Below are 23,885 nucleotides of genomic sequence, written 5' to 3'. Positions count from 1 at the left end.
TCCCTGTTTATTGCACCATAATGATGAAACAATCAGTGATTATTCTATTCTAGTCTTGTTCCACTTTTTGACAGTTGGTTTTAGTGTGATGTTGGTTATTTCTCTCTCTTACTGGCACATATTCTAAATTTTAGGATTTCTCTGGTATCCTGTTCTTCTTTTACTCATCAGTTTGTATTACAAATTAGGAAGTACAGAAAAAAACCCAAGATATGCTTGTTTAATGCTGACTGCTGCTTTTCCTATTGTTTGCATACTGTACTTACACAGTCTTCTGTCAGTTATGGAGAAAAAAATCTTCCTCCTTTTACAGTAAATATCACAAAACACTGGACCAAGTATTACTTGAGATTAAAACACTCCTTTACAAGGGACAGATACTTTTTGTGGAGGGCCAGCAAATATCCAGATGCTGTAAAAATCCATCATACCCATTAGACCTGAAATCATCTTCCTGTCAAAGAAGTGCACATCAAATATTTAACCATCTATGGACAGATAGTGTATTTAATATGGACTTGACTGGAACATGGCACTGAAAAAGTAATAGTGTTCTTTCTTGCATTCTTACCATGCAAAAGACGCTTCTTACACACTTTGCTGCCCACAGTTCAGTTAGCACACTTGCAGAGCTGAAAGGAATGCTTGCATGCGCATAATTTAAATCAACTTCTGCACACTCCTCTAGACACTCTACACTTGGCCCCAGAGGCTTGTGGTATTTGGTGTTCCCGATTGAACTCTGTTGCACAGCCGTTAGTGTCACTGTTACTACAACCCCCACAGCTCAATGAGGCCCTTAACTAATATAATTGCGGTTGCTGCAGCACGCAGGCAGTGTGACTAAGTGACATGAGTGGAGCTTTGTGTCTGAAAAGAGGAAGCTCGGGCTTTGCAACAAAGGCTTGGTTCATTCTGTGCACCCCTGCAGTACAGAGCAAGGAAGAGGAGAAGCAGCAGCAAGGTCTAGCAGCAGCAGACAGAAGACAGACACATAGAAGAACCCAGGACTGAGGAGCAATTAAAGAGGGCTTGCTTTTTTCATCAAATTCCCCGGGCCAAGGATGGAGCTGTGGAGGCAGTGCGCCCACTGGCTGATCCAGTGCAAGGTGCTGCCCGAAAATCACAGGGTGACCTGGGAGAGTGCCCAGGTGTGTGAGCTGGCACATGCCCTGAGGGACGGGGTGCTGCTGTGCCAACTGCTGAACAACCTCCAGCCCCACTCCATCAACCTGAAGGACATCAACTTGCGACCACAGATGTCACAGGTAGGGACACTGGAACTTCTTCTTGACTAATTTCTGTTTTTATTAATTATGACAAAACTTCCACAACACTGAATCTTCATGTTATGTCATGTTAGAACAGTGCCACAAACTGTATGCTCCGAGGCCACTTAATCTAAAATCAAAACTTTTCTAAAAGTCTGGGCCAACTGTTTGAAGCTACCAAACTCTGACTGAACTGGACTGCACAATATATTAGAAAGAAATTCAGGTAACACTTCAGGGCGGTTTAAAGTTTTCCATACTTCTATTGCCCAAGAAACACAGTATTTGATGTCTATTTTTCTTTGGGACAAGCTGCTTTCTCCCTGTCTAAGTAATCTTAGCAATTCAGTTTGTGTTACCCAGCACATTCTCTGTCTCAACTGCTAAAGGTTACAATAGGCAGAATCTAGAGCATTGTCTTGCGTTCAGAAAAAGAAACCTCCATGCTTCTCTGCTGCTCCGGCTGAGGCTCGGTGAGAGACTCTTGCTCATTGGACTCTGCAAAGAACAAGGTTAGGTGTTTGAGAGCCTCACAATTAATTTCATACTCTAAAAATGAAATAACAAAAATGTGTGTGCTGCAACCACCCACAGCAAGCCAGCCATACAGTAAACCAAAAAATTATAAATAGGCATACTTTCAGGTTCACAGATTGTTATTTTTGAGTATGCATCATCCTGGCTGTAGACTACACGAGGTGATACTCACAAAATACATACAAAAGAGTTCTCACTCCAACTTTTAAATATTAAAATTATTAAACTAATATGTGTATGATACTTGCGTCAAACAATGTTCAGATTTCGTCTGATGGACCAATATGATTTTTTAGAATGTGCACGTCTTGTATGTTTAATAGCAAACATCGCTGAAGCTTTTCTCAATCTAATTTCTTTGAATATAATGCAAATACCATGTAAAAACCTTCTGCCCCAGCATTTCCTACCTGTAACTGAAAAAATTCTTGAATTCAGCCAGATTATTCACTGATGTTGTGTATTAACGTTTAACAACTAACAAAGTATCTTGACAAACATTTAGGTGCTCCAGTAGAAGGCAGTGAAAAAGACATTTGTCTTTAAAACCCACCAACTGGACGCCATTCTTCAGATGCCACAGGCTTTTACACAATGCTCCGAATGTACAGTAATGGGAGGGAAATTTAGATAGCATGTACAGCAGGGATATCCATTCCTAGTCATGGGAAGTCTCAGTCTAGTCAGTCCAGGGGTCCCCAACCTTTGTCCTGGGGAACCCCATCATAGCAGGTTTTGTAGGTCACCATTAAATCACTAGTTTTAAAAAGATTTTAATTGAATTTTATTTTTATATTTTATATCGCCCTTCATAAGACATCACGGAACACTTTCAAAATTATATACATAGATTACACAAACAGGGCTGCACAAATACTGAAAAATGAAATGTAGTGTATCATAGTGGAACTGGGGTGTCCAGTGCCCAATGGTTTCCCTCTCCTCCAGGCACTAGTTGTCTAAAGTGAAGCAGCATTTGAATGGCAATATACTGTATCTAAGGGCCATATTGGGAGAGGTTGTGTGTATTTTGAAAGCAGTTGTGCATCTTCCATTGTGATCAATTAAATGAGTGATTTGTTAAATTTTATAATTTAGAGATTGTTTAGGACACTGGTATTCACTTCTAGTCCTGGAAGGATGCTGTGCCTTCTGGTTTTCCTTCCACCCTGGGATCTTTTCATTTAATCAGCCTACACTACCACTGTTTCCATGTTGTTACTCATTAAGAATTTTAAGTTATCTCTAAAAGCTAGTGGACAGTGGCCCTCCAAGACCACAAGTGAGTATAAGTAATTTAAGGACTAAAATCTAAGTTCTCTTCATCCCTCAAGGACCATAGCTCTCTTAATCGAATGGATGATTTACTTTTTTCATTAACTGCTTGCAAGCATTGCTCGTCTTTTAAAACAGATGACCCATGAGACTTATTGGATGGGGACTCTCCAGGATAAATATTGGAGACCCCAGCACTGACTTGATTGGGGAACAAGGTTGATTAGGACCAGGGATAGAGAGCTCTGGTACACAATGTTGAGAGTCGGATATAGTCGTTGTGTCATCTTCATTGCTGTTGTTTGAATTGGTAATGTGTCGCCCTGCAAGACAAAAGGCACAGTGTAAAGCAATGATGACGGCTGTTGGTTTCACCACTTCATTCTAAGTTTGACATGCCAACACATACCTTGGACAGCCCTGAATGGTTTACATTGAAGTAGTCTTCGAAGTCCTTAGTGCTTTTTGGTAGAGATCTTCAGATAGTATGAAAGTTGGTTCTGTGGAAAGCAGTGCTCACTTAAGATGGTTTGCATTTTATTGAATAACCAAATGTCCTTGCTACAGTAGGTCTTTTCCAAAGTTGTATTGAAAAAACAACAACAACATCTGCATTCCATTACAATATTTCAATTGATTTTGAATTATCAGCCAGAGTTCATGTTAAGGGTTTTGTTATGCGAGCAGTTTCTGATGTTGATTGATGTACAATTAATTGATTTATCAGTTAGCTGATTAATTGCTCTGGTTAATGCCCCACAAGCCAGCGGCCGACCGTTTGGCAGACTTTAATTTCCAGGAATCTGTAAAAACTGGTCTGCCTGCAGATCACATTTCACATTACTAACATAGGAAAAACAGGTAACCTTCATTCTTGCCCTTTTCATTTAGAATACACAAAATACTCCCAATTTCCTCTAGTAAATTTACGTGGTCCATATATTTCTTTAATTTCCTGGAAACCCATACAAGTGTAACCAAAACTTAACGATCTGTATTACTAACAGATAAGAACAGAAATTACACTTGATCTGAGCCAATGAAGTAAGTAAAGAATGACTGTGAACAGTGACTGTGAACTAGGGTCCCTACCTGTCCAGGCAATGGCAGGATTGTTCCTTTATTTAGGCGACTGTAATACTTTCCATATTTTAAATGTCCCATATTGTTGTGGGACCCATGATTTTAAGTTCAGCATCTCTCCTTAACATTATTTTAATACATGTACTGTAGTTCTCCCCTCTTCCTGAAATGTAAGCTGTTCTGCTACGGATGAGGTCTTGCTATTCATTCATTAGCATAGGCACATCTTTTCTATTAACCTGCACTGTTAGTTCTTGTATTTTATTGGCTATACACAACTGTAGCAGCCAATCAACTACGCCAGACAACGTTGCTGTCAGCAGGTACGTTGCCGAGTGCTGTACAGTTCTGGCGTAGAAGATTAGGCGATGTAGAGTGGAAACTGATTCTGAGGATTGTTTAGAGCACATTTACACAAATTGACAAATTGTCTACGAAAGAGAATGGTTATCCAATAAACTGCAAAAAAATAATGTAAAAGTCAGTTTTCACAAGCCAGAAATGTTTTTATCTTAGTACCACGGAACAAACTGAAGTAGTATGCAGTACATCTGCTTAAATATAGGTAAGATTCCAGTATGTGGTGAGATATTCACAATAGGTTAATCGCAATGTACTGTTTTTTTACATGATGTTGTGTCCCGGCTTTTTTAAGTTTGAGGTGGAAACTTCAGGTCTAGTCTGCTTGTAATTATCCCGGATTGCATGAATTTTTGTCTACACTGTAGAGCTAATAAAAATATTAGCTTAGCGTGTCTGTCACTGTTTTTTTCTTATTCTGAACTCTGACCGAAGCGCCAAGTGAAATTAAACATTTTATGTTCCTGTATGATGGTTTGCACGGTACATTCAGGTTTTTACGGAAGTAAGGCCATTCACACCCTCTTCTTGGATTAGTAATTTCATGCTTCAGTATTCTGTGCGGGTGCACATTGAGTCAATGTACATCTGACCTGCAGGACGTCTGGTAACTCCTGCACGTGCTGTGACGCTGGCCCCCCTGCGCCTGTGCTCTGGAAAGAATGCAGGTCTTGCACAGTTTCTGACTTCCTGATGCTTCGAACAGGGATGGCCACTAACCTCATCAAGCAACCTCATGACTCAGAGAGGCCTTAGACGCTGTCCACTCCCTCTTCCATAGTAAGAAAGCTCCTCTTCCCATGGTGCTGAGTCAGAGACACGAAAGGGACATCATTTGGATCACACTTATTTGGTGTGGGTGCATTATTATAGCTTAGCAGAAATTGCAAGTCTAACATTTCTATTTTTATCTTAAGGATATATAGATACAAGGAAGCAAATAAGATTCCACTATCCAGGTGGGCAGCATAGTGTCGCAGTGGTTAGCATTGCTGCCTCACAGCGCTGGGACCCTGCGTTCAATTCTGTGTGGAGTTTGTGTGTTCTATCCCCATGTTTGCGTGGGTTTCCTTGGGGTGTCCCGATTTCCTCCCACAGTCCAAAGACATGGTGTTAGGTTAACTGGCTTCTGCGAAGATTGGCCCTGGTGTGAGTGTGTGCATGTCTCTGTCTGCCCTGTAATGGACTGGTGTCCTGTCCAGGGTGGACCCTGCCTTGCACCCACTGTTTGCCAGGATAGGCTTCGGCTCCATGACCCTGAACTGGAAGAAGCATTTAGGAAACGGGTGGATAGATATTGGTAATAAACCCTCACTTCATGCTTCATGCTTGTTACATTGTTACACAAATGCTATGAATGCAATACACATATTTAAAAAAAAAACATTTTGTCCACTGTAGCCATTCCAGGAAACTCAAAACATAAAAAAATAAAAAAGCTCACATGATGAGAAACCATTTCCATGCGTGTTACTCTGTCTGGGTGTGTCCAAGCTATGGAGAAAATTGATCTTTTTTCTGCCTCAATGATCTTCTTACTCCAGTCCATAACAGAGAACAGGCTTGGAAAATGATCTGGGAACAAAATGACTGAGATTCCATGGACATTATTATGTACTGTAGGTGTTTTTTTTTTATAATTCCAAAGGCAAATATCACTGGGTATATAAATTTGTTCTTATTGGTGGGTAGGATTGAAAAAAATACTCCCTCTTGCTTTCTTACATTACATTTCTTGGTAAATTAATTAATCCTGCTTTAATTAATGCTTGATTTAGTTTAGTAGGCTTAGACCTCAATTAACCTACTTTTTAATACCATGCGGCTTTAAACAATCTGAATAGCACTGCTTTCATCTACTGTATCTTTTTTAGAGTACAGACGAAGCACTCAAAAATATTGTAGAAAAAAAAGGCATTTGTCATGTTTCCCTCTCTCTCTTCACTCCACTGCAATCAAAATAAAATATTTGATTGTGTCCCTCATAGTGCTTAGTAGTAATCTTCTTAGAAATGCACTGACTGTGAAACCACAGCCATCAGCCGAAACAAAAGGCCCCATCTGTGTGTTAATTTTAATTAGTTTAGGAAGTACTGTGTAACTCTATGCCAATAGAGCAGGATTTGCTCTGAACAGATGAAAGCTCCAAAACACAAGGCAATAGATGATTGAAAGACACGTGGCTCATTTGCTCTCAAAGTTTAACTAAACACCAGACTCCTTCAAAGAGATGGTGCGTGTCCACATTCTTGTGTCATTCTGAGCCACAGCCCACAGATAATCTGTTTTTGCAGCAATCAATCAGTTAGCCAGCCAAATTCACCTTAGTGTGGTCCCCTTTCATTCAAGTAGAATATATGCCAGAACTGTTTCAGAAAAACTGTGCATTGCTAAAAACAAAATGCCTCAACTAAGAAGTTAGATTCAGATAAAGGTGATTAGATTCAGACTGTGTTGAGCTCCTGGAATGGTTTGCTTCATTTAAAGTAATTGCAACAAGTTCTTGTATGACAAAGACAGATGTCAGCTTTACTTGTATGTGTATGATGATAAAAATCCAGAAGTACATAGGAAGCTGAAAATCTGACAATCTATTAATAACTTCATCTGCACTCATGCAGCAGTTTATATTAAACATGAGGTACTACTTTATAAAAATAACAGCTTTTCCTTCCATGGGACAGATACCTTAAAAATAATGAAAAAAGCCATATGAAGAAACACTAGCTGTCCAAAAACTGATTCTGAAGTATGCACTATATTTTTTTGGGGGGGAGTATGGTAAAGTCTTTGAAGGGCAAAATGAACCTGGAAGTTGCTGTCCAGAATCGGGATAGCTCAGAACAAACCTGAAATCCGATAGCATTTCCATTTCCAGAAAGCTTTCCCCAGACATGTGAAAGTGAAAAGAAACTAAAACTAAATCGCTGAATGGTGCCGATTGGATGTGGTGTTGGTGGAGGTGGTGGTTAAAACTGAAAGAAGGCGAAATTGGCCAAGGAGGCTAAGGGGAAATGGGTTAGCGATGGGCCTCTCATTTCCTCATTCGGCAGCCCTGCTCTTTCGCTGATGCAGCAGGCCCAGAACAGAGGAGGAGTAAGGGAGTGCAGGCAGAGTGCCAGAGAGCACCACAACAGGGGCAAAATCAACAAAAGGAATATGGGGGTGTGGTGTGTGAAGCACTGAGTCTTCCATGATATAAAGCCAGTTGCTCACATGTCAGACATCTCAAACTCCAGGCACTGGGAATGGAGATAGGGACACCTGGAATACACAAATCAGCTGAGATCGAACATTTTGTTGACCATAACTTTTTGGAGAGCGCAAAACAAAATGGGGATGAAGTGTGATTGTTGTTCCTGGATAGTGACTTTTCCAAACAGCTTTTTTTGGATAACTGCCCCCCGCCCCTCTGTTTTCTCTGATTGCATTGCTTTAATTTCCCCTTAGTTTTTTCCTTCATACATATATATCCTTCAGGTATATAAGACATATAAGGAATATGTCTATACCTTAGTACAGGGAAAAGGCATGAAAACTGAACATAACATGTAAGTCTTTAAAAGTTTTAAATTGTTTTTTATTGACTGGTTACCGTCCTTCGAAAATCAGCACACTTCACGTCAGAGCTGGTGTTTAAGAAAGCATTTACAATGTGTTTAACGAGATACATAAACGCTTCATTTCATATATGATAAAGACTGCAGCAGAAGGGTTTCTTGCTGAGGATCTCTGGCCTTGTTGCTGCTGTGGCTTGCAACAAAAGCTCAAGATAGCTTATGTACTCCACACTCACTTATCTCCTAGGAAGAGTTGATACTGACCTGCATGGGTCTTTGTCCCTCTTTAATTCAAAGCGGTCTATTCCATTTTGCCAAGGGTGTGGTGTGGAGGGTTTTCAGTATGAGGTTCCTACTGTCATACACACACAGCTCTGTTTCCAAGTGTAAGAAATGAGGCCATCCAGCCAGTCTCACTGCCTTAATCAATCACTTGCGTTTTATGAAGCCCAGATCTCATTTAGTGCTTGCTGAAGGGTCCCAGGGAGTCTGTTTCAGCGACACTAACTGGAAGTTTTGTTCCAGAATCCCCCAGATCCTTCGCATCAAGTCACATCTCCTGTCCATACATGCTTTCCTTAACATTTTCCGCTTCTGTCTTAGTTTCCTTGTTTTTCACTGTAGCTGCCAAAGCAGCCCTAAACTTTGTCAATACCTCTCAGGGCTTTAAGAACCAAGGCTGTCAATGACGAGATGACGAGATGTTAAGGTGGTTTCTCAATGCTTTGAGAGGGGGGGGGGAAGAAATATACGAATGGATTCTCTTCGCAAATATATTTTTCCCTCGCCATAGAGTTAGGCACAATTCCCACCCCAACACCATTAGATATTGTAACGCTTACGGCCGACAAGCAGTGTGTGTAAGAGCCGGCGTACCAGAGCGGGTGACGTCACCGCCCTTCCCTGTGATAGCAGGACCACAGCTACTGGGCTGTGGAGAGATCTCTCTTTAGCTCACGGGGCTAGGTCGCTGCAGAGAAACGCGGAAGTCCCGGGTTCGAGCCTCCAGTTGCGATGGGGCTGACCAGATGCGGCAAGGACGCCCGCCTGAGCCCCCGTTGCGTTACAATATGATCTGGCGTCTACACAGCCCAACAGCACAAGCAGAAAGGGGACCAAAGGTTAGTTTATCCCCATGATTAGCTCCGTCCTCAGATGCTTCCCGTAATTTGTTTGGGATCTCGAGAAGGAAGTACAGTGAGCCGCTTTGTTGGAGCGTGGGAGGGAATTCCATACACCTGGAGATAAAACTGACCTATGCAAACCAGTGACGCACAAAGGAAAAGAGCAGCCGGCCTAGTTTAACCACCGTGTACCCTGAAGAGGAAGTCGACTTCAGAGCTGGAATCGCAGTTTCTGCGCCTTTTGCTGTGGACGCGAGCAGCAGGCAAGGTCAGGGGGACACATAATACAGTTTAAGGCAGCAGGGGCTGTGGATTTCTTATAATTCAGCTTTTACGAACACAGTCTGGGCATTTGGCCTGATGATCTCGGCTTACATGAGCCCATAATTGTGTAATAACCGTTTAGCTTGTCAGCCCAAACTTGTTTTAAGTCTTTGTTCCACCAAAACACTTTCTCAGCAGAGAAATCGCTTTTTAAAATGATCGTTTTATATGTGTACACAAATACAGGCCTAAACCATAGGGCACAATAAATATGGATTTTAAAATGATAACAGAAGCATTTAAAGTAAGAACTTTAAATGGCCTTTCGTGCTGGGAAGTGAAACTTAATCCACTGCAAAGTTTTTACTCGAGGGGGGGAGGCACAGTAATACTTCTCTCTGTTGGTGTGGCTACGTCGCAAAACAAGAACACCACACAAATTAATGTCTGAGGAATAACGGAAGAGCTCAATTTGGATTTTATTAGGATTTCCACAGGGGGTTATATACATATCTCGCAAAACGCCTTGCTTTTAAAAGGCAGTCTACCTTATCCAGGTGTGTTGCCAGGGATCACTGCCCGGTCCGAGTAGGGAAGACGGTTGGGGATGACCAGCGTATCTGCAGCTTCCCTACCAGTCTTTCCTCTCTGATGACCGACGCTTAATTTCTCACAACCTGGAAGGCGAGGCTGGGTCAGCGGATTCATTCGACGCGGTTTTCCAGTCAAAAAACACTCCAACTAACCACGTACTGCGTCTGCGGCGCATTTATGTTGCCCTTGGGCGTTGAACCGAACAGTGCTCCGACTGGGACGCACGGAGAACGACGCGTTTGCCCAGACAAAATTCACGTTGAGCTGTAAATCCAGAAAGTATTTGAATCGGTTGACAGGATAACTTTTTTTTTTTCACGCGGGTCTGGCGTCGGTCTGCTGGTTGCCCCTGTCACGCGCCAGTCGCAGTCAACGCCGCAGTGCGCACACCCCAAAGCTCGCGCGCCGGAGCACGAGGCCCCCAGCGCCCCGCTTCGAGTCGATGTTTACGCTTCTAAGCGCGCTAGCTGAAGCGCACAAAATCGTCTCACCAAGAGCCACTGCCTCTCCAAGAAAAACTGTTCCCCGAAGGACGTGCTAACGAACCCGAATACCATTATTTCCCCCCGAACTGTCGGGCGAAAGCCTGTCGCTGAAGTGGTTGACGTGTCTTGGCCCGAAGTAAGCCGGCGGGTGTCCCCGCACGTCTCGGATCCAGTTTGTTTTCAGTGAACCGTTTAGCTCAAGAATCGTCTCGAACATGGACGCCGTAAAACCTTTATTACTGAGATAAACAAGTCCAAAGAGGTCTTCTCATCCCCAGCTAGGACACCGCAAAAATATAAAAATCTGGTCTGAATGCTGTTTCATCTGCTGCCGTAGGGACAAAGCGTGAGTATCGTATTCAGTAGGCCACGTTACAGTCATATAATGGAATATATTATAAAATATCATTTCATTTATTAAACAATATTGTATGTGGTTTGATTTCACAGTAGCTCTGGTGTCCTTGCTACGGTGTAACATACAATTAGAGGCAAACGGAGCAAAATCCCTCAGCAGCATCCCAGGGAGTGCAGTTCAATAGGGAGCTGCTTCTACAGGCGGAGGCTGCAAAGGAACAAGTGAAGGTTTATTCCTTTGTGAAAAGAGAAGAAAACACAACGTTTCGGCTGTGTGTGGAGCCTTCTTCGGGTGTGACACGCAGCCGAAAACGTTGTTTTTCTTCTCTTTTCAGCATATAATAAACCTTTTTTTTGTTCCATCCCAGGGAATGGACGATAAACGTAATTGTTCAGCTTCAACGGCTTCCAACATGAGTATTTTTTTTTTTGTAGTTAGGAGTTTCGTGCGTCCATATGTTCAAAATCTGAATAGCAGGGCGGCCAAGGCCCGGACAGCGGACAGTCGGCGCCGGTCGCAGGGTCACAGGTGGGGGCCTGCGCGCTGAGCCTGGCCCGCTTCTTGTCGGGGGAGGCCCCGGGTGTCATCGGTGGCGGCGGAGGTGCGCTGGAAACCCGCAGCACAGAGGAAGAGGAGGAGGAGGAGGAAGGGAGAAGGGGGGGCTGGCGGCCGTAGGTGGCGCTCCCTGAGACGGAGCTGGCGCTGCAGCAGCTGTGGCGAGATGTGCGGTGGATGTAACGCTTTCAGGATGATTTGAACTAGAGTGAAGCCGCCCATACCCCCCGCCTTCCCTCTCTCTCTCACTGACTTTCACTCCCACTCCCCGGTCGGATCCTCTCGCTCGCTGCTACTCTCTGTCTGGAGGGCTGTGCGCCCGTGTGTGTGTGAGAGAGAGACTGTGTAGGTGTGTGCATAAAAACGAGATAAAGGTACGCTTGTAGATTCTTGCCGAGGACAAGTTATCAGAGGCACACTTACATAACAAGTAACTAAAACGGCTTATGTAACGAAGCGAGAGAAGGCTTTCCGCTCCTTAGCTTGGTAGTTAATTGATCAGAGGATCTCATCCAGCCATTGTTCTTAGTGGAAGCTAAGGGGATGGATTTCAACATCGTGCCTGAATGGCTTGTTCCATGCTCCCACAACTCTTTGTGTAAAGTAATGCCTCCTCTTCTCAGCTTTCAGTGTACTTCCACTCAGTCTGTACTTTTGTCCCCTATTTCATTATTCACTGTTGGCTCTGGAGAAGTCCACTGGGTCGACTTTGTTGATGCTTCTGAGGATTTTGAATTCAAGGGTCTTTTCAGTGTACAGGAGGTACCATGCTTGTCCTCTGTGCTTGAGGGGAAAAAAACCTTACAAGGGCACTTTTCTTTTCCCTGTGCTCTCTGCATTAGAGTTTTATGGATCAAGCATGTGGTGCTTTATGAATCATTTTTCTCTCGTGTAAAACTGCTTGTATTTTGGACTTGGCTTAAAATTCAGTCTGACACATAATAATTCTTTGGCTGTACAGAAAAGCAGCCACTTTAGAGGACACCTTTTAATTGTAAACTAGTCATTTTTAGCTTCTTGTAAATTAATTTATGGGCTTCCTGTAAAGGCTTGAGCTGTTATTAAAAAAAAGAAGAAGGCCGTGTTTTGAAATGGTGACGGGCAGATAAGACTGATTTGAATATTCTTTTTTACCTGTGACGCAGCTATTCATGTGAAGACATCACAACCACAAAACCTAACCCCTGGTGACTCCATTCTTTTTTTTAGAAAGAAACATTCTCTGTAAAGCCATTACATCGTCAGTCTGTAACTCTGTCTTTCTTGTGAGCAGGAACAATTTAGAAGAAAGGGCAACTGCGAGCGAAAAAAACAAATCTCGCTTGTTTTGATGGGGAAATGAAATTTGTTTCGAATCCTTTTCAGAAGGAAGCCCACGGTGCCCCGTGTGGGTGTTAGGAGGAGATACGCGCTGAGTGTTGAAAGCTCTCAGTGGCCCAGCATGCCCTTCTCCAAACCGCCCTGGCAGTAAGGAGTCTAAGTGGGTAAGACTAAGTGAGCTGTTAGAGACAGCGCGTCTGGGCCCATATAATGTGAACTCCACACTGCGCGTTACCACGAGCTGAAACCGCAGATCGTGTGCTGCTAGTAATTCTCAGCTGCGACAGTTTTTTTTTTGGGAGTTCTTGTGTTTGAGTTCTACGTGTTAACACAGTGTAACTTTCCTCCTTTCTTCAGCTGTTGGTTTTACCGTTTTTTTTTTTCGAAGAGTGCGGCGGGCGAGCAGGCGTGCGGGCAGGCGGCTGGCCGGTGCGCCTCTCTTTTTTTTCTTTTTCTTTCTTTTCTTCCTGTGCCGTTGAAGGCCCGGCTCTCGGTGACTCGACCACCTCCAGCCGCAAATTCCCGGCCCCGGGTCTCAATGGGTGTTTTTCCACTGCGCCGAGGTGTGAAGTCTGCTGTCAAACAGAAAGCTGCTGTCACACGTTGGGTTTGTAGTCTTTAACTGGTGAGAAGGGCAAAGATTTGGTGTAATTCGGGCCTAATTATGTTCTCGAGATATTAATCCAATTAGCCAATTCAGTTTGAGGAGCAGTGAGCAAGGCAGTCCAAGTGACAGCTCTAGGATATATGTGGTTTCATTCAGGGAGTGGGGAAATCAGGAGGTCTGGTCAGTTCCAGTTGAAACGTTTACCTTGAATTCAAGGGGACTGCTGTTCCAGGAAATACACTCCATAATCAGAAGAAAACCCCCATCGCTTCAAAAGTGAAAATGAGATTTTCACTGGAGTTGGGGTTTTTCCAAGCCCTAGGGCCTGGTGACCATGTTGGCAGGGCTCTGACCCCCACAAAGCTTCAAAACGTCCAAAATGTCCAACAGGGCGGACAAGAACACCAGCTGGAGATGCATGCGAAACCAGCCACTGGCCTGAGGAAGAGACAGCCGTAAACGAGGCTAAGTTTATCTATCACTCTGGGTAAACCCCTGCTAGACAGAGCACAAGCTTCAGCCTGAATTGCCTTGGCCTGGTGACACCCCGACACCCCGACAGTTATGTCTCGTACAGAGTTTCAGATGCCATGTGTCGTGTGGCTGGTCTCCTCTTTGGTAAGGGGTTCTAAATGAGGACGAGGAAGACCCAGGTGAAGATGGTGGGGCTGTCACCTGCTACAGCCGCATCAAGACCCAAAGGCCCGAAAATCGGTGAATGAGGGGGACCATACCGAGGATGCCTGCAAGCTGCTATCTTGTCTGAAACATCCCTTTTTCTAGTCATCTCTCCCTGGTAGGGGAAAAGTAAAACTGGCACAGGGCCACAGGGGTGGCATTTTCATAGACCTGCAAGGTGCAGAACAAGTGTGACAGATTCCCTACAGCGATTAGATCAGTGCAGTCTTTGCACCAGATTCTGTCTCACGGTGAGAGGAAAAGCAAAGAAGACACACCACAGCACGAGCATAAATACTATCAAAACACCCTTGGCCTTGTGAGAGTTTTATTGTCCCCCCAAACAACATCAGATCTGGACCAACAAATGTTGCAGTGACTCAGAAATCCTAAGCAGAAGAATTGTCAGGTACTGGGGTGAGGCCATACAGGCCATTCCTGCAGTTCCTGTGGAAAGACTGTGGGGTCAGGCTGTAGCCTGTTGTAGAGGATAGTGTTGTGTGCAAATGTTAAGAGGTTTTTTTCTTAAGATGATATTGAAGGCAGTTCAAGATGTATTTTTTAATGCTAGATGTTGTATACTTTTTTATGGTGTTGGGGGAGGGAAGATGAGTTGTTAGTATTTTTTTTTTAATGAGCGAAGCCAAGAAAACCAGTGTGCTAATTCTAGGTGTTTGGGCATGGTATAGAGACCACCCCCCCCCTTTTTTAAATTTTAAGAATTATTTTAATTCAAAGAGTAATTTGTGATTACAGTACATAGCACACCTCATGGCAAATGTTATTATTTGCCATATTATATTTGTCTCTTTTACTGTGAGTGATCAGATAAAGAGGTGGAAGTCACAGTCTTGACATGAGTCTGTAAAAGGTTCTGTTTGCAGGTTGTCATTATCCTACAACATCCTCGCAGAACTTCCTTCTTTAGAAGGGGTGCTCAAGCGTGCAGTGTTTCACAAGCTGAAGCAGAGCCTCTAGCTTTATCTTCACGCACACTAATCTCAATCTGAATAGAAGCCAGCGGCCAAATTGTGGTCTGCCTCTTCTTCTGCAGAGACAGCAAGCTGGTGGTTTCTGAGTCAACTATTGCAAAACCCCAGCTAAATCCCTTAAAACATACATCCGTAACCTTGTCCTTCAAGGCAGATCTAAGTGATGTCAAACAACAGTCTTGTAAAGTAATGGAACAGTCATAGAGGGGAAAGGTTGTTAAGGTGATCTTCAGAGTAAAATCAGTGCTCCTAGACTCTTATTACACTATGCATTTGGTGCAGGTCTACAAGGTCAATCCAAGATCCATGTTCTCCCCTAAGAACCACGATTTATACTTCTGATTTTAGATTGAGTCTATATGGAGCGAAATTCAGCATGGAGTTTGCTTTACAGCAAGAAAAAGAAACACTTCAGCATCCTGTACATGAGGAGGAATTGATGCTACTTACAAAGGATATTTTTGTGAGCTCTGTTTTTAGGACAAATTATTGCATTCAGGTTTTTTTTATTAATCTATAAAAAGAAGGACATTAAAACCACTGGTAGCACTTCTGTAGTTTGTGTCCACTGAAGCTTGTCCTTTGTAGTGTAAACACGAAGTGTCAAAGGTGTTACAAATGTTTGTTTTTTAATATTTTGATTAAAGGAACTATTAGCAGTGCATAATAGGTGGCCTATTTGGTTAGATAAGAAAGCAAACAAATGTGCATATCAGGCCAGTCTGTTGTTATACACTTGTGTGTTTTGCCATATCACCCTGCAGCTCACCACTGGTATCCCACTGAAGCTAAGCAGAAGCAAACCTGGATGGGAGACCTCCTGGGAAAAACTAAGGTTGTTGCTGGAAGAGGTGTTAGTGGGTCCAGCAAGGGGCGCTCACCCTGCAATCCATGTGGGTCCTAATGCCCCAGTATAGGGACGGGGACACTATACTGTAAAACAGGCGCCGTCCTTCGGATGAGACGTAAAACTGAGGTCCTGACTCTCTGTGGTCATTAAAAATCCCAGGGCGTTTCTCAAAAAGAGTAGGGGTGTAAATTTCCCAATGGCCCTTACTGATCATGGCCTCCTAATAATCCCCCTCTATGAATTGGCTACATTACTCTGCTCTCCTTCCCACTGATAGCTAACGTGTGGTGAGCGTTCTGGCGCACTATGGCTGCCGTCACATCATCCAGGTGGATGCTGCACATTGGTGGTGGTGGAGGGGAGTCCCCATTACTTGTAAAGCGCTTTGAGTGGAGTGTCCAGAAAAGTGCTATATAAGTGTAAGCAATTATTATTATTATTTTTATTATTATTATTGTGTAAAAGCAGCTAAGATCTGTGTTGTTTACAGCTTGTTTGTATGTTTAAAATGCCTGCGAACTGTGTATCTCTTGTACTGACTAGTACCGGCCAGTCATGAAACAAGAATAAAAAACAAAACTGCTCTGATCTTGTTGTTTCTTTCAGCTGGACCTAAATGAACAAACAAGATTTATTTTTCATTTCAAAGTTCGGGATTTTAATTTCCGTATGAAATGCAAATTATTTCCATTATTATATTATTTCCAAAAGCGGCAAATCAAAAATGTTTAAGAGCATGTTTAAATTATTCCAGTCAATGTTATTATAAGGTTATTATAAGTTCAGCTATGTAAAATCCTTAATTAATTTGAGCGTTAGTTTAATAGGAAGAGAAACGGATCGGTCATGGTCAGTGAAGTGCTGGTTCTGAGGCACCGTGGTTTGCACAGATTGTCGGATTTCACCACAGGTTTTAGCAGAAATAATTCTCAAGAAGTAGCCCCAAGCTTCAAAAGTGAAAACATGTTAATACATGCAAGAGTTATTTTCTGGAATGAGCAGAGGTGTCAAGATCAGAGAAATGGCGGTACGCCTAAAGGCTTCCTCTTGTACAAAAGGGCGGATCTCTCGGATTCAAATTAAAATTTGCTGGGTGGGCATATGCCTTGTGTCGTGCTTTGCACTGCGTCGTCTGTTGAGACCTAAAGGAGTTTGTGTGGATCGAGTTCTCCTGTGAGCGGGGGACGGGCGACTGCGCCACAACCTCCCAACCTCCTGGCACTTCCTGCAGTGGCAGCTGGCAGTGCGAGGGGCGTGGAAGCGTGGCTGCCGCGCGCTGGAGGAAGCAATGCGATGAGAATGGCGCAGCTACAGTATTTGGGGCAGGAAGTTTATCTGAAAGCGGTGGTGTGTGTGGGGGGGTGGGGGGTTGTTGAGGTGGAAGGTTGAAGTCGGGTGACTATAGTTTACAGTTCCCGTTGCTCTATAAAAGGAGGTCCCTCGCGAGACAGGAAAGGCAAACTTGGCCCTCTAGAGCACAGAGGAAGGCCATTACCCATCTCTCTCGCAGAACAGAGGCCTCCTGACAGGAACACAGGCCTGTCCACTTTTTGTTTGTTCATCCACCTTTTTGTTGAAGGAAGCCACAGTACTGGCTTCCACAACATGGCTGGGTACCTTTTTTCATGTTCCCACAAACCTCTGGGCAAGGAGGTGCCTCCTGCTCTCGGTTTTAAATTCACTTACAAGTAGTTTCCACTTGTGTCCTCCGGTTCACATTTCACTGCTGACCCTGAAACCCACTGGGTTGACTGTGTCAGCACCCTTGAGGATTTTCAGTACCTCTATTGGGTCACCTCATTCTCTTGTGTACTCAAGACTAATGAGGTTCAGTTTGGATCCTTTCAGCCATAGGCAAACAGAGCAAATAAAATGGGGGGAACAAAAGGCATGGATTTCAAAGGAGTAGTAGGCAGTCATTGGTTATTTCATTCCCCTAAAAGACCTTGTACCAATTCTTAAGTGTTAATAGGTGCAGGAACAGTGAGTTCAGCAGTAGAACAGAACTGAAATACCATCCAGTTTCATCCATTCATCCAGTTTTCAAAAGCTGTTTACTGTATTCTCAGCTGGGGTCATGACCACCCACATGTAAGTGTTGAATCAGTCAACCAATTGATCAATGTTCCAGAGCAGTGGTGTGCATCTACCCTAGCATAATTCACATTCTCTAGAATTACTAGGCCCCACCTCATCACCTCATCTAGCAAACCCCATGTGCCCTGTCGAGGCAGCAGGGGCAATTACTAGGAGTTTCTCTGGGCAGCTCAGCATTGCACAGCTCTGATGTGTCTGTAAGTGTGACTGCAGCAGATTTCAGGAAATGGTCAGACTAGACTGGCTGTCTCATCCATTCTGGCTACAGGAGGATACTTGATGTTAAAGACTTACATTACGTAGTGTGTCTGTAACGTGATGTTAACTGTATTGACTCCGCCTCTCTTTCCTGATTTGGACAGATATAGCTCCGCACAGTAGCCCACGTGAAATCTCTGCTCTGGATGTCTGTGTCTTAACACTGCTTCCCTTTTCTCTGCCACCTTCCCGACACACACTGACAGCAAGGTTTGAAACAGCAGCTCCTGCAGGCAAGCAGCGAGTGAACACAAAGGCATGAGAATGTCCTGACAGAGGAGGACAGGTTCCAGAGAGGGGACACAAAGTGGTCCTTTTCAGTTATGTAACTGATTTTGCAGACATTCTTGTGTTCCTCAGCGCACACAGCCAGAGAGAGGAAGCTGTGCAAAGACTCTTCTTGTTGAAACAAAGTGCTGCGTCTGTTACGCCAACCTTCGTAACCTTTAACAGTACTGTGGCTTGAGTTTGACTTCCGGACTCATAGTTTGACTGTGACTTCACACACTCATGCACACATTTGTGAGTTCCACATGTAAGCTTTCAGCAGATAGCTAAGGGATGAACTTAATAAGCATTTTGAGCCCCCTAACTTAACTGCACAGGCAACAGCTGTAGGCCAGCAAATTGAAAAGTCTTTGTTTTTTGTACTGTTTTTGTATTGTCGAGCTTTTTGGGCTGTCAAGTATTCTGGGGTTCAAACCTAAATTTGATCCTGCTCACTGACATTTTCTTCCCTCTTCACATGTTCTTCCCTCTTTTCCCTGTTTCTGTTTCCTGATCTCCACAAGCTTCTCCTGGCACACTCAAACCAAGCGATCCACAAGTGGTGAAGAAGCCCTCTTCTAGTTTGTCAAAACCACTTTTGATGTGACATCACTTTTCGTCACATGGTGCACACCATCTCAAAGCACTTTTACAAACAAACTAGTTGGTTAAAAAACAAGACCTTGAATTTGATCTCAGAAAACAGGAGATGAAAATCTGTTGCAGCCTGTTTAATGAAAGCTCCTGCGAGCTGGTGGCATTTTGATCTTTGTTCAGTTTGAAAAGCTCAATGTTTGTGCTTTGAGTCCCACAATAGAGCTGATCTTTCTTCTGCACAAAACGGTGTGTGTACCACAGTGGTTGACTCTGTGCACCTTGCTTTTCAAAGGTAATGTGACATTTTGCCTCTGTGAGACCTTTGCCTCCGCCCAGAGCCCCCGATGGCTTCACTTTACAGTAAGCGCAGGCAGTTATAGTAACAGTGTCTTCTTCTGGCTCTCTTCCAGGAGTTCTGCTGTATAGCTGTGCAGAAACATTTCCTCCTTCCATCCTTTTCACCTGCTTCTCAAGAGACGTAGTCTTTTCCAGCTCTTTGAGGTGCTTTCTCAGGACATTCAGAAATAGAGGTCCAGGGGTTCCCGAGTCAATAAGAATGCAAGATGGTATTGGTTCCCATAATTATTCATGGCTTTTTTATTGCCTCTCATTGTAGAAATAGACATAGATCTATATTTGTACAAAGTATGCTGCCGTAGTGCATGAAAATATCAACCTTTTCAGTATAATAATGTGTTTTGCTTTTGCAGTTCTGAAGTGAGCACACTTCTGTGGCACATGTACCAGTTCCTCTAGTTGTTATCCAGTACTTCTTTTCTCCTTCTTGATCTTTATCTGCAGTTCGAGTTTCTTTGATTTGCAGCTTGCTCTGCTTCCTTGCGCCATTTGCAAGTCATCTTCACAGCTGTGATGTCTGTCCTGTTCATGAATTGTCATGGATTAAAAACCTTCTTTAAACCATCAATTTCAGTGGATGTCTTTTATGAAATGGATACAGGATTGCATGACAGAGTCATTCTTTTCTTTCGGTTCTTACTTTCCACCAATCTGGTGTTAAAAAATCCAGATAGTACAAAACAGTAAAAGAAAACCTTCCTGTTTTCAGTACCTAAGAGGTGAGATTGACTATTCCTTTCTTTTCCCACCCTGCAGGTGTTCTTTGTTAATTTACAATTCATGAACAGCCAGCAGAAGGGATGCAGGAAGAAAGAGGAAAGCTTTCCTAAGCCATTCCCGATTGACACTAAGCACCAGGATTCTGGGTGTAGGATGAATTGAACATTTTGTGTCCTCAAACGGGAATAAATTCCCTAATTTGTATTTTAATTTGGGGCTGAACAATCACTCTTCCACTGAACTACATTAAACACTAAACTCTCTAGTGCACACATAAAAAAATATCAACAATAGTGCAGGTGTCCAGTTTTATCAAAGTACTTTCTTGTTTTTATAGCTATGGTTGAAAGGTCACTCTGCTTTCAAGACCATCTACATAGACCCTGCATTTGTGCACGAGGTTTGGCTGTCGAATTCTGATGTGTAAGGGTGTAATCCATATGTGCTTGGTGTTTTGTCTGGGTAGCTTCACTTGCTGGATTGTTGACTTTCAAGCACAAAAGATTTGCATAATTGATGGGTGGGGGGTGAAAGAGGATGTGTTGAATGTGGGTCAGGTGATAATAGCTTGAGGAAGTACCTTGCAAGCTTTTTGTAAAGGCCAGCCAGGGGAGACCACGGTCTGATCAAGCCTCATCTGGCCTGCCCAACACCTTTGGTAAAAGAGTGGTTGCTGAAACATGTATTTGTCTCATGACAGCTGAGAGAGATTCGGCCCGACGTGGGGTGAGTCCCTTTCAGTGAGCAGTGTGGTTAGCAAGAAGCGGTTGGTTTGCATTTCTGGTAAGGTATCTAACTCACAGAGGCCCCAAGTGTGGAAGCACAACCACATTAGCACTGCAGAGTGTGGCCTGCTATAAGCACGAGAAGCATGAGACTGGTCTGTGCACTGTGGTCTTCTCTTTAAAAGCCCACATATGAAATACACATTTTTCATTCCTATAGTGGTGAAGCCCCTCAGAAAACCTATATACAGCAAACTCCTTTTTCTCAACATATTCAATTGTCCAGCATAATTTTGCTCTTTTGTAGGATCACAATACAACCTTATTGTTCCTGTGAACAATAAGGTCAAACCCTTACCAGCTCCCAGTATTTTAATTTTGTTCATTTTCTTTCCATTCCTACATTTGCTTCTCATGATGTGTCCTCTTTTTAAGAGCAAACTGACACTTTTAGAAGACGGGGTCCGGGTACAAAGGGTTAAAAAATTATAGATGAAGTTGAGTACTAATAAGAAGCTGCACCGAATGTTTTTCTATTTATGAGGAACAATCAATCTTCGGAAATGTTTTTGTTGTTTGTGAAATGACTTGTAGTCATGGTGAAAATATACTCTTGAGGAAGTTTTATTTATAAAAAAGGTAGGATTATGGTGGTTTCTTGTTTTTTAAGACATACGATGGGTTTCATCAATACCCCAATCAATAAATCAATCCATATTTTTCAGTGAACACGATCATAATGTGGCTTTTAAAGACAGATTACAATAGGCAATAATGTGCAAGTGCTACGATAGAAAAGCAGGATTCCGATAAGGCCTAAAAAACACAGTTCTGATCTTCCTCTGAACTTGAGCTGAGGTTTAACACGACAGCTTGTTTTTTTTTTTCAGAACTTCCGGCAGCTCCCATGTATCTGAAAGTACAGTACCTATCATCTTATATCATGCTAAAGCTGCCTAAAGTTTGGAAAACAGGAAGTTATTATTGCAGTTCTTAATACAAAGTTTGGATTAACTACCCAGAGTATACATGACACACACTTGTGAACAAATGTGCTGCTACTGACACATCAGACATGCCCCTTCACATTTTCACAAAGCATTCAAAGGGTGAGGGCATAAGAAAGGTTACAAACAAGAGTAAGCCATTCTTATTTGGTAGTTAGTAGCTAATTGATCTGAGGATCTCATCCACCTATTTCTTGAAGGAATCCAGGGTATCGGCTTCAACCACATTGCGGGCTAGCTTGTTCCACACTTCCACCAACCTTTGTATAAAGAAGTGGTTTATGATCTTGGTTTTAAATTTGAAAGAGTTGTGTATTTCAAATCATGTGTGAAGAGAACATTATAACCACTACATTATGGACATCCAACATAAGAATTGCAACGAGTATTTGATCTTAAAAGGACTTCTCCGGTTAAATATTCTTCTTTTCATATCCTAGCCTTGGTGCTTCTACTGAAGTTCCATAGAATCGACAGCTCTGTGTCCCTCTTTCCCCACAGTTCCTGTGTCTGAAGAACATCCGGACATTCCTCACTGCTTGCCAGGAGAAGTTCGGGATGAGGAAGAACGAGCTGTTTGAGGCCTTCGACCTCTTTGATGTCCGGGATTTCGCCAAGGTGAGACTCTGGGATCCTTGGCTAGCTCAGTGCCCATGAAGGCGTACTAGGGCATTAGAGCCCACATAGGATGAGTGCCCCTTGCTGGCCCCACAAACACCTCTTCCAGCATCAACCTTAGGTTTTCCCAGGAGGTCTCCCATCCAGGTACTGACCAGGCTCACACCTGTTTAGCTTCAGTGGGCTGCCAGTTGTGAGTTGCAGGGTGATATGGCTGCTGGCTAAGTAGTAGTAAGTAGGGAGTCAGTGGGATAAGAAAGCCCAAACACATGTCATTCTAAATACATAGGCTGGATTTCATTTGAGAATTTCAATCCCTCCTTCTGTTTTTTCAGCTTTGTGTATTCTGGAGTGCTGTTGCATTTACAACTCCTATGGTGGCAGGTGCATTGCATAATTTGTATAGACCCGGACAGTCACATCGGAAAGATACCACAGGTTGCTGTATGCAAACCAGCTCCCGGAACCTCTGCCCCCCCCACAATTTACCGCGTCTGTGCCTAGGACTAACTGGGCCACACTCAGAGGTGGCTCTCTTTACCTTGAATTGTTTTGCCTTTAATTGCCCTTTCCACTGGCATTACAGTCTGAATTTAGCCTGCAACCAAGACCAGGGCTTGGCACGTCTCCAGTAGTGTTGGTGCTGTTTGAATGGCAGTGTTGACTGGTATATTATCGGTGGGGCAAGCTACACTGTAGCGAACAACAGGCTAAGGCTGTGGGAAACTCCACATGGGGAGCACGTGGGGGACTGTGAGATTCAGGACTTCTGGGCGCGATTTTGAAACTGGCCCAGATTGCTTGACCAGAGATCCCGCCCGCTGGAATACAGTCATGCGGTTGAGGGGTGTCAGGTTCCCCAGGTCTGGTTGCTGCAGCTCTGCCAGAAGCTTCTAGGAAATGCAGAGTCCCTGGCCAACGATAAGATAAGGAGTGATTCAGGGTCCTCCCTGTTGGGAAAATTGAAACTAATTCACATCAGAAAAAGCAATATCAGAAGTCACACCAATTTAAATGAGGCATAAAAAAGGAAACAGAAATTAAAAGATTACACAGTGCCTTCAAGCAGCCTGTCCCTCACCCTTAGGAGCCACCATGGCTTCCAAGCAATTTTGCTTTGTCTGTTTGGGTTGTTTTTTCTTTTTAATGGTCTGGACGGAAAATGGTAAATTATTTTTTTTTCTGAAGCAGACAAACCTGAAATTTGACTTTGCTGTAACATTCATTCTCCCTGGAAGTGGAAAAGAGACTCGATATGTGTGTGAGAGAGAAAATTCAACTAGTGACCATGCAGCGTGATCATGCATCTGCTACACATCCTTTCAT

General features: G+C 43.4%; 1 protein-coding gene and 1 long non-coding RNA gene across 3 annotated transcripts in view; one reads left to right on the top strand and one right to left on the bottom strand.

Annotated features, from left to right (window-relative positions):
• Nucleotides 1-835: 835 nt before the first annotated feature.
• LOC102683314 (proto-oncogene vav) overlaps nucleotides 836-23,885 on the top strand; it is a 47,683-nt gene continuing 24,633 nt past the window's right edge. The window contains exons 1-2 of one of the 2 annotated variants that reach the window (XM_015349270.2): nucleotides 836-1,268; nucleotides 22,443-22,559. In XM_015349270.2, the coding sequence (XP_015204756.1) occupies nucleotides 1,065-1,268; nucleotides 22,443-22,559 (321 nt within the window). In that variant the 5' untranslated portion in view covers nucleotides 836-1,064. Of the gene's footprint in view, nucleotides 1,269-10,375; nucleotides 10,900-22,442; nucleotides 22,560-23,885 lie in introns of those variants that run through there. The other variant, XM_015349271.2, reaches the window with a different exon arrangement.
• LOC107077621 (uncharacterized) lies at nucleotides 2,544-10,386 on the bottom strand. The gene is made up of 4 exons (XR_001478622.2): nucleotides 10,023-10,386; nucleotides 5,247-5,332; nucleotides 3,493-3,583; nucleotides 2,544-3,406 (listed from the first exon to the last, which is right to left on the bottom strand). It is a non-coding gene; the product is annotated as an uncharacterized lncRNA (long non-coding RNA).

The sequence above is a fragment of the Lepisosteus oculatus genome, chromosome 11, assembly GCF_040954835.1.
Source record: "Lepisosteus oculatus isolate fLepOcu1 chromosome 11, fLepOcu1.hap2, whole genome shotgun sequence".
Classification (NCBI taxonomy): domain Eukaryota; kingdom Metazoa; phylum Chordata; class Actinopteri; order Semionotiformes; family Lepisosteidae; genus Lepisosteus; species Lepisosteus oculatus.
Note: the sequence above shows the minus strand (reverse complement) of the source record. Positions and strands in the feature narration are given on the sequence as shown.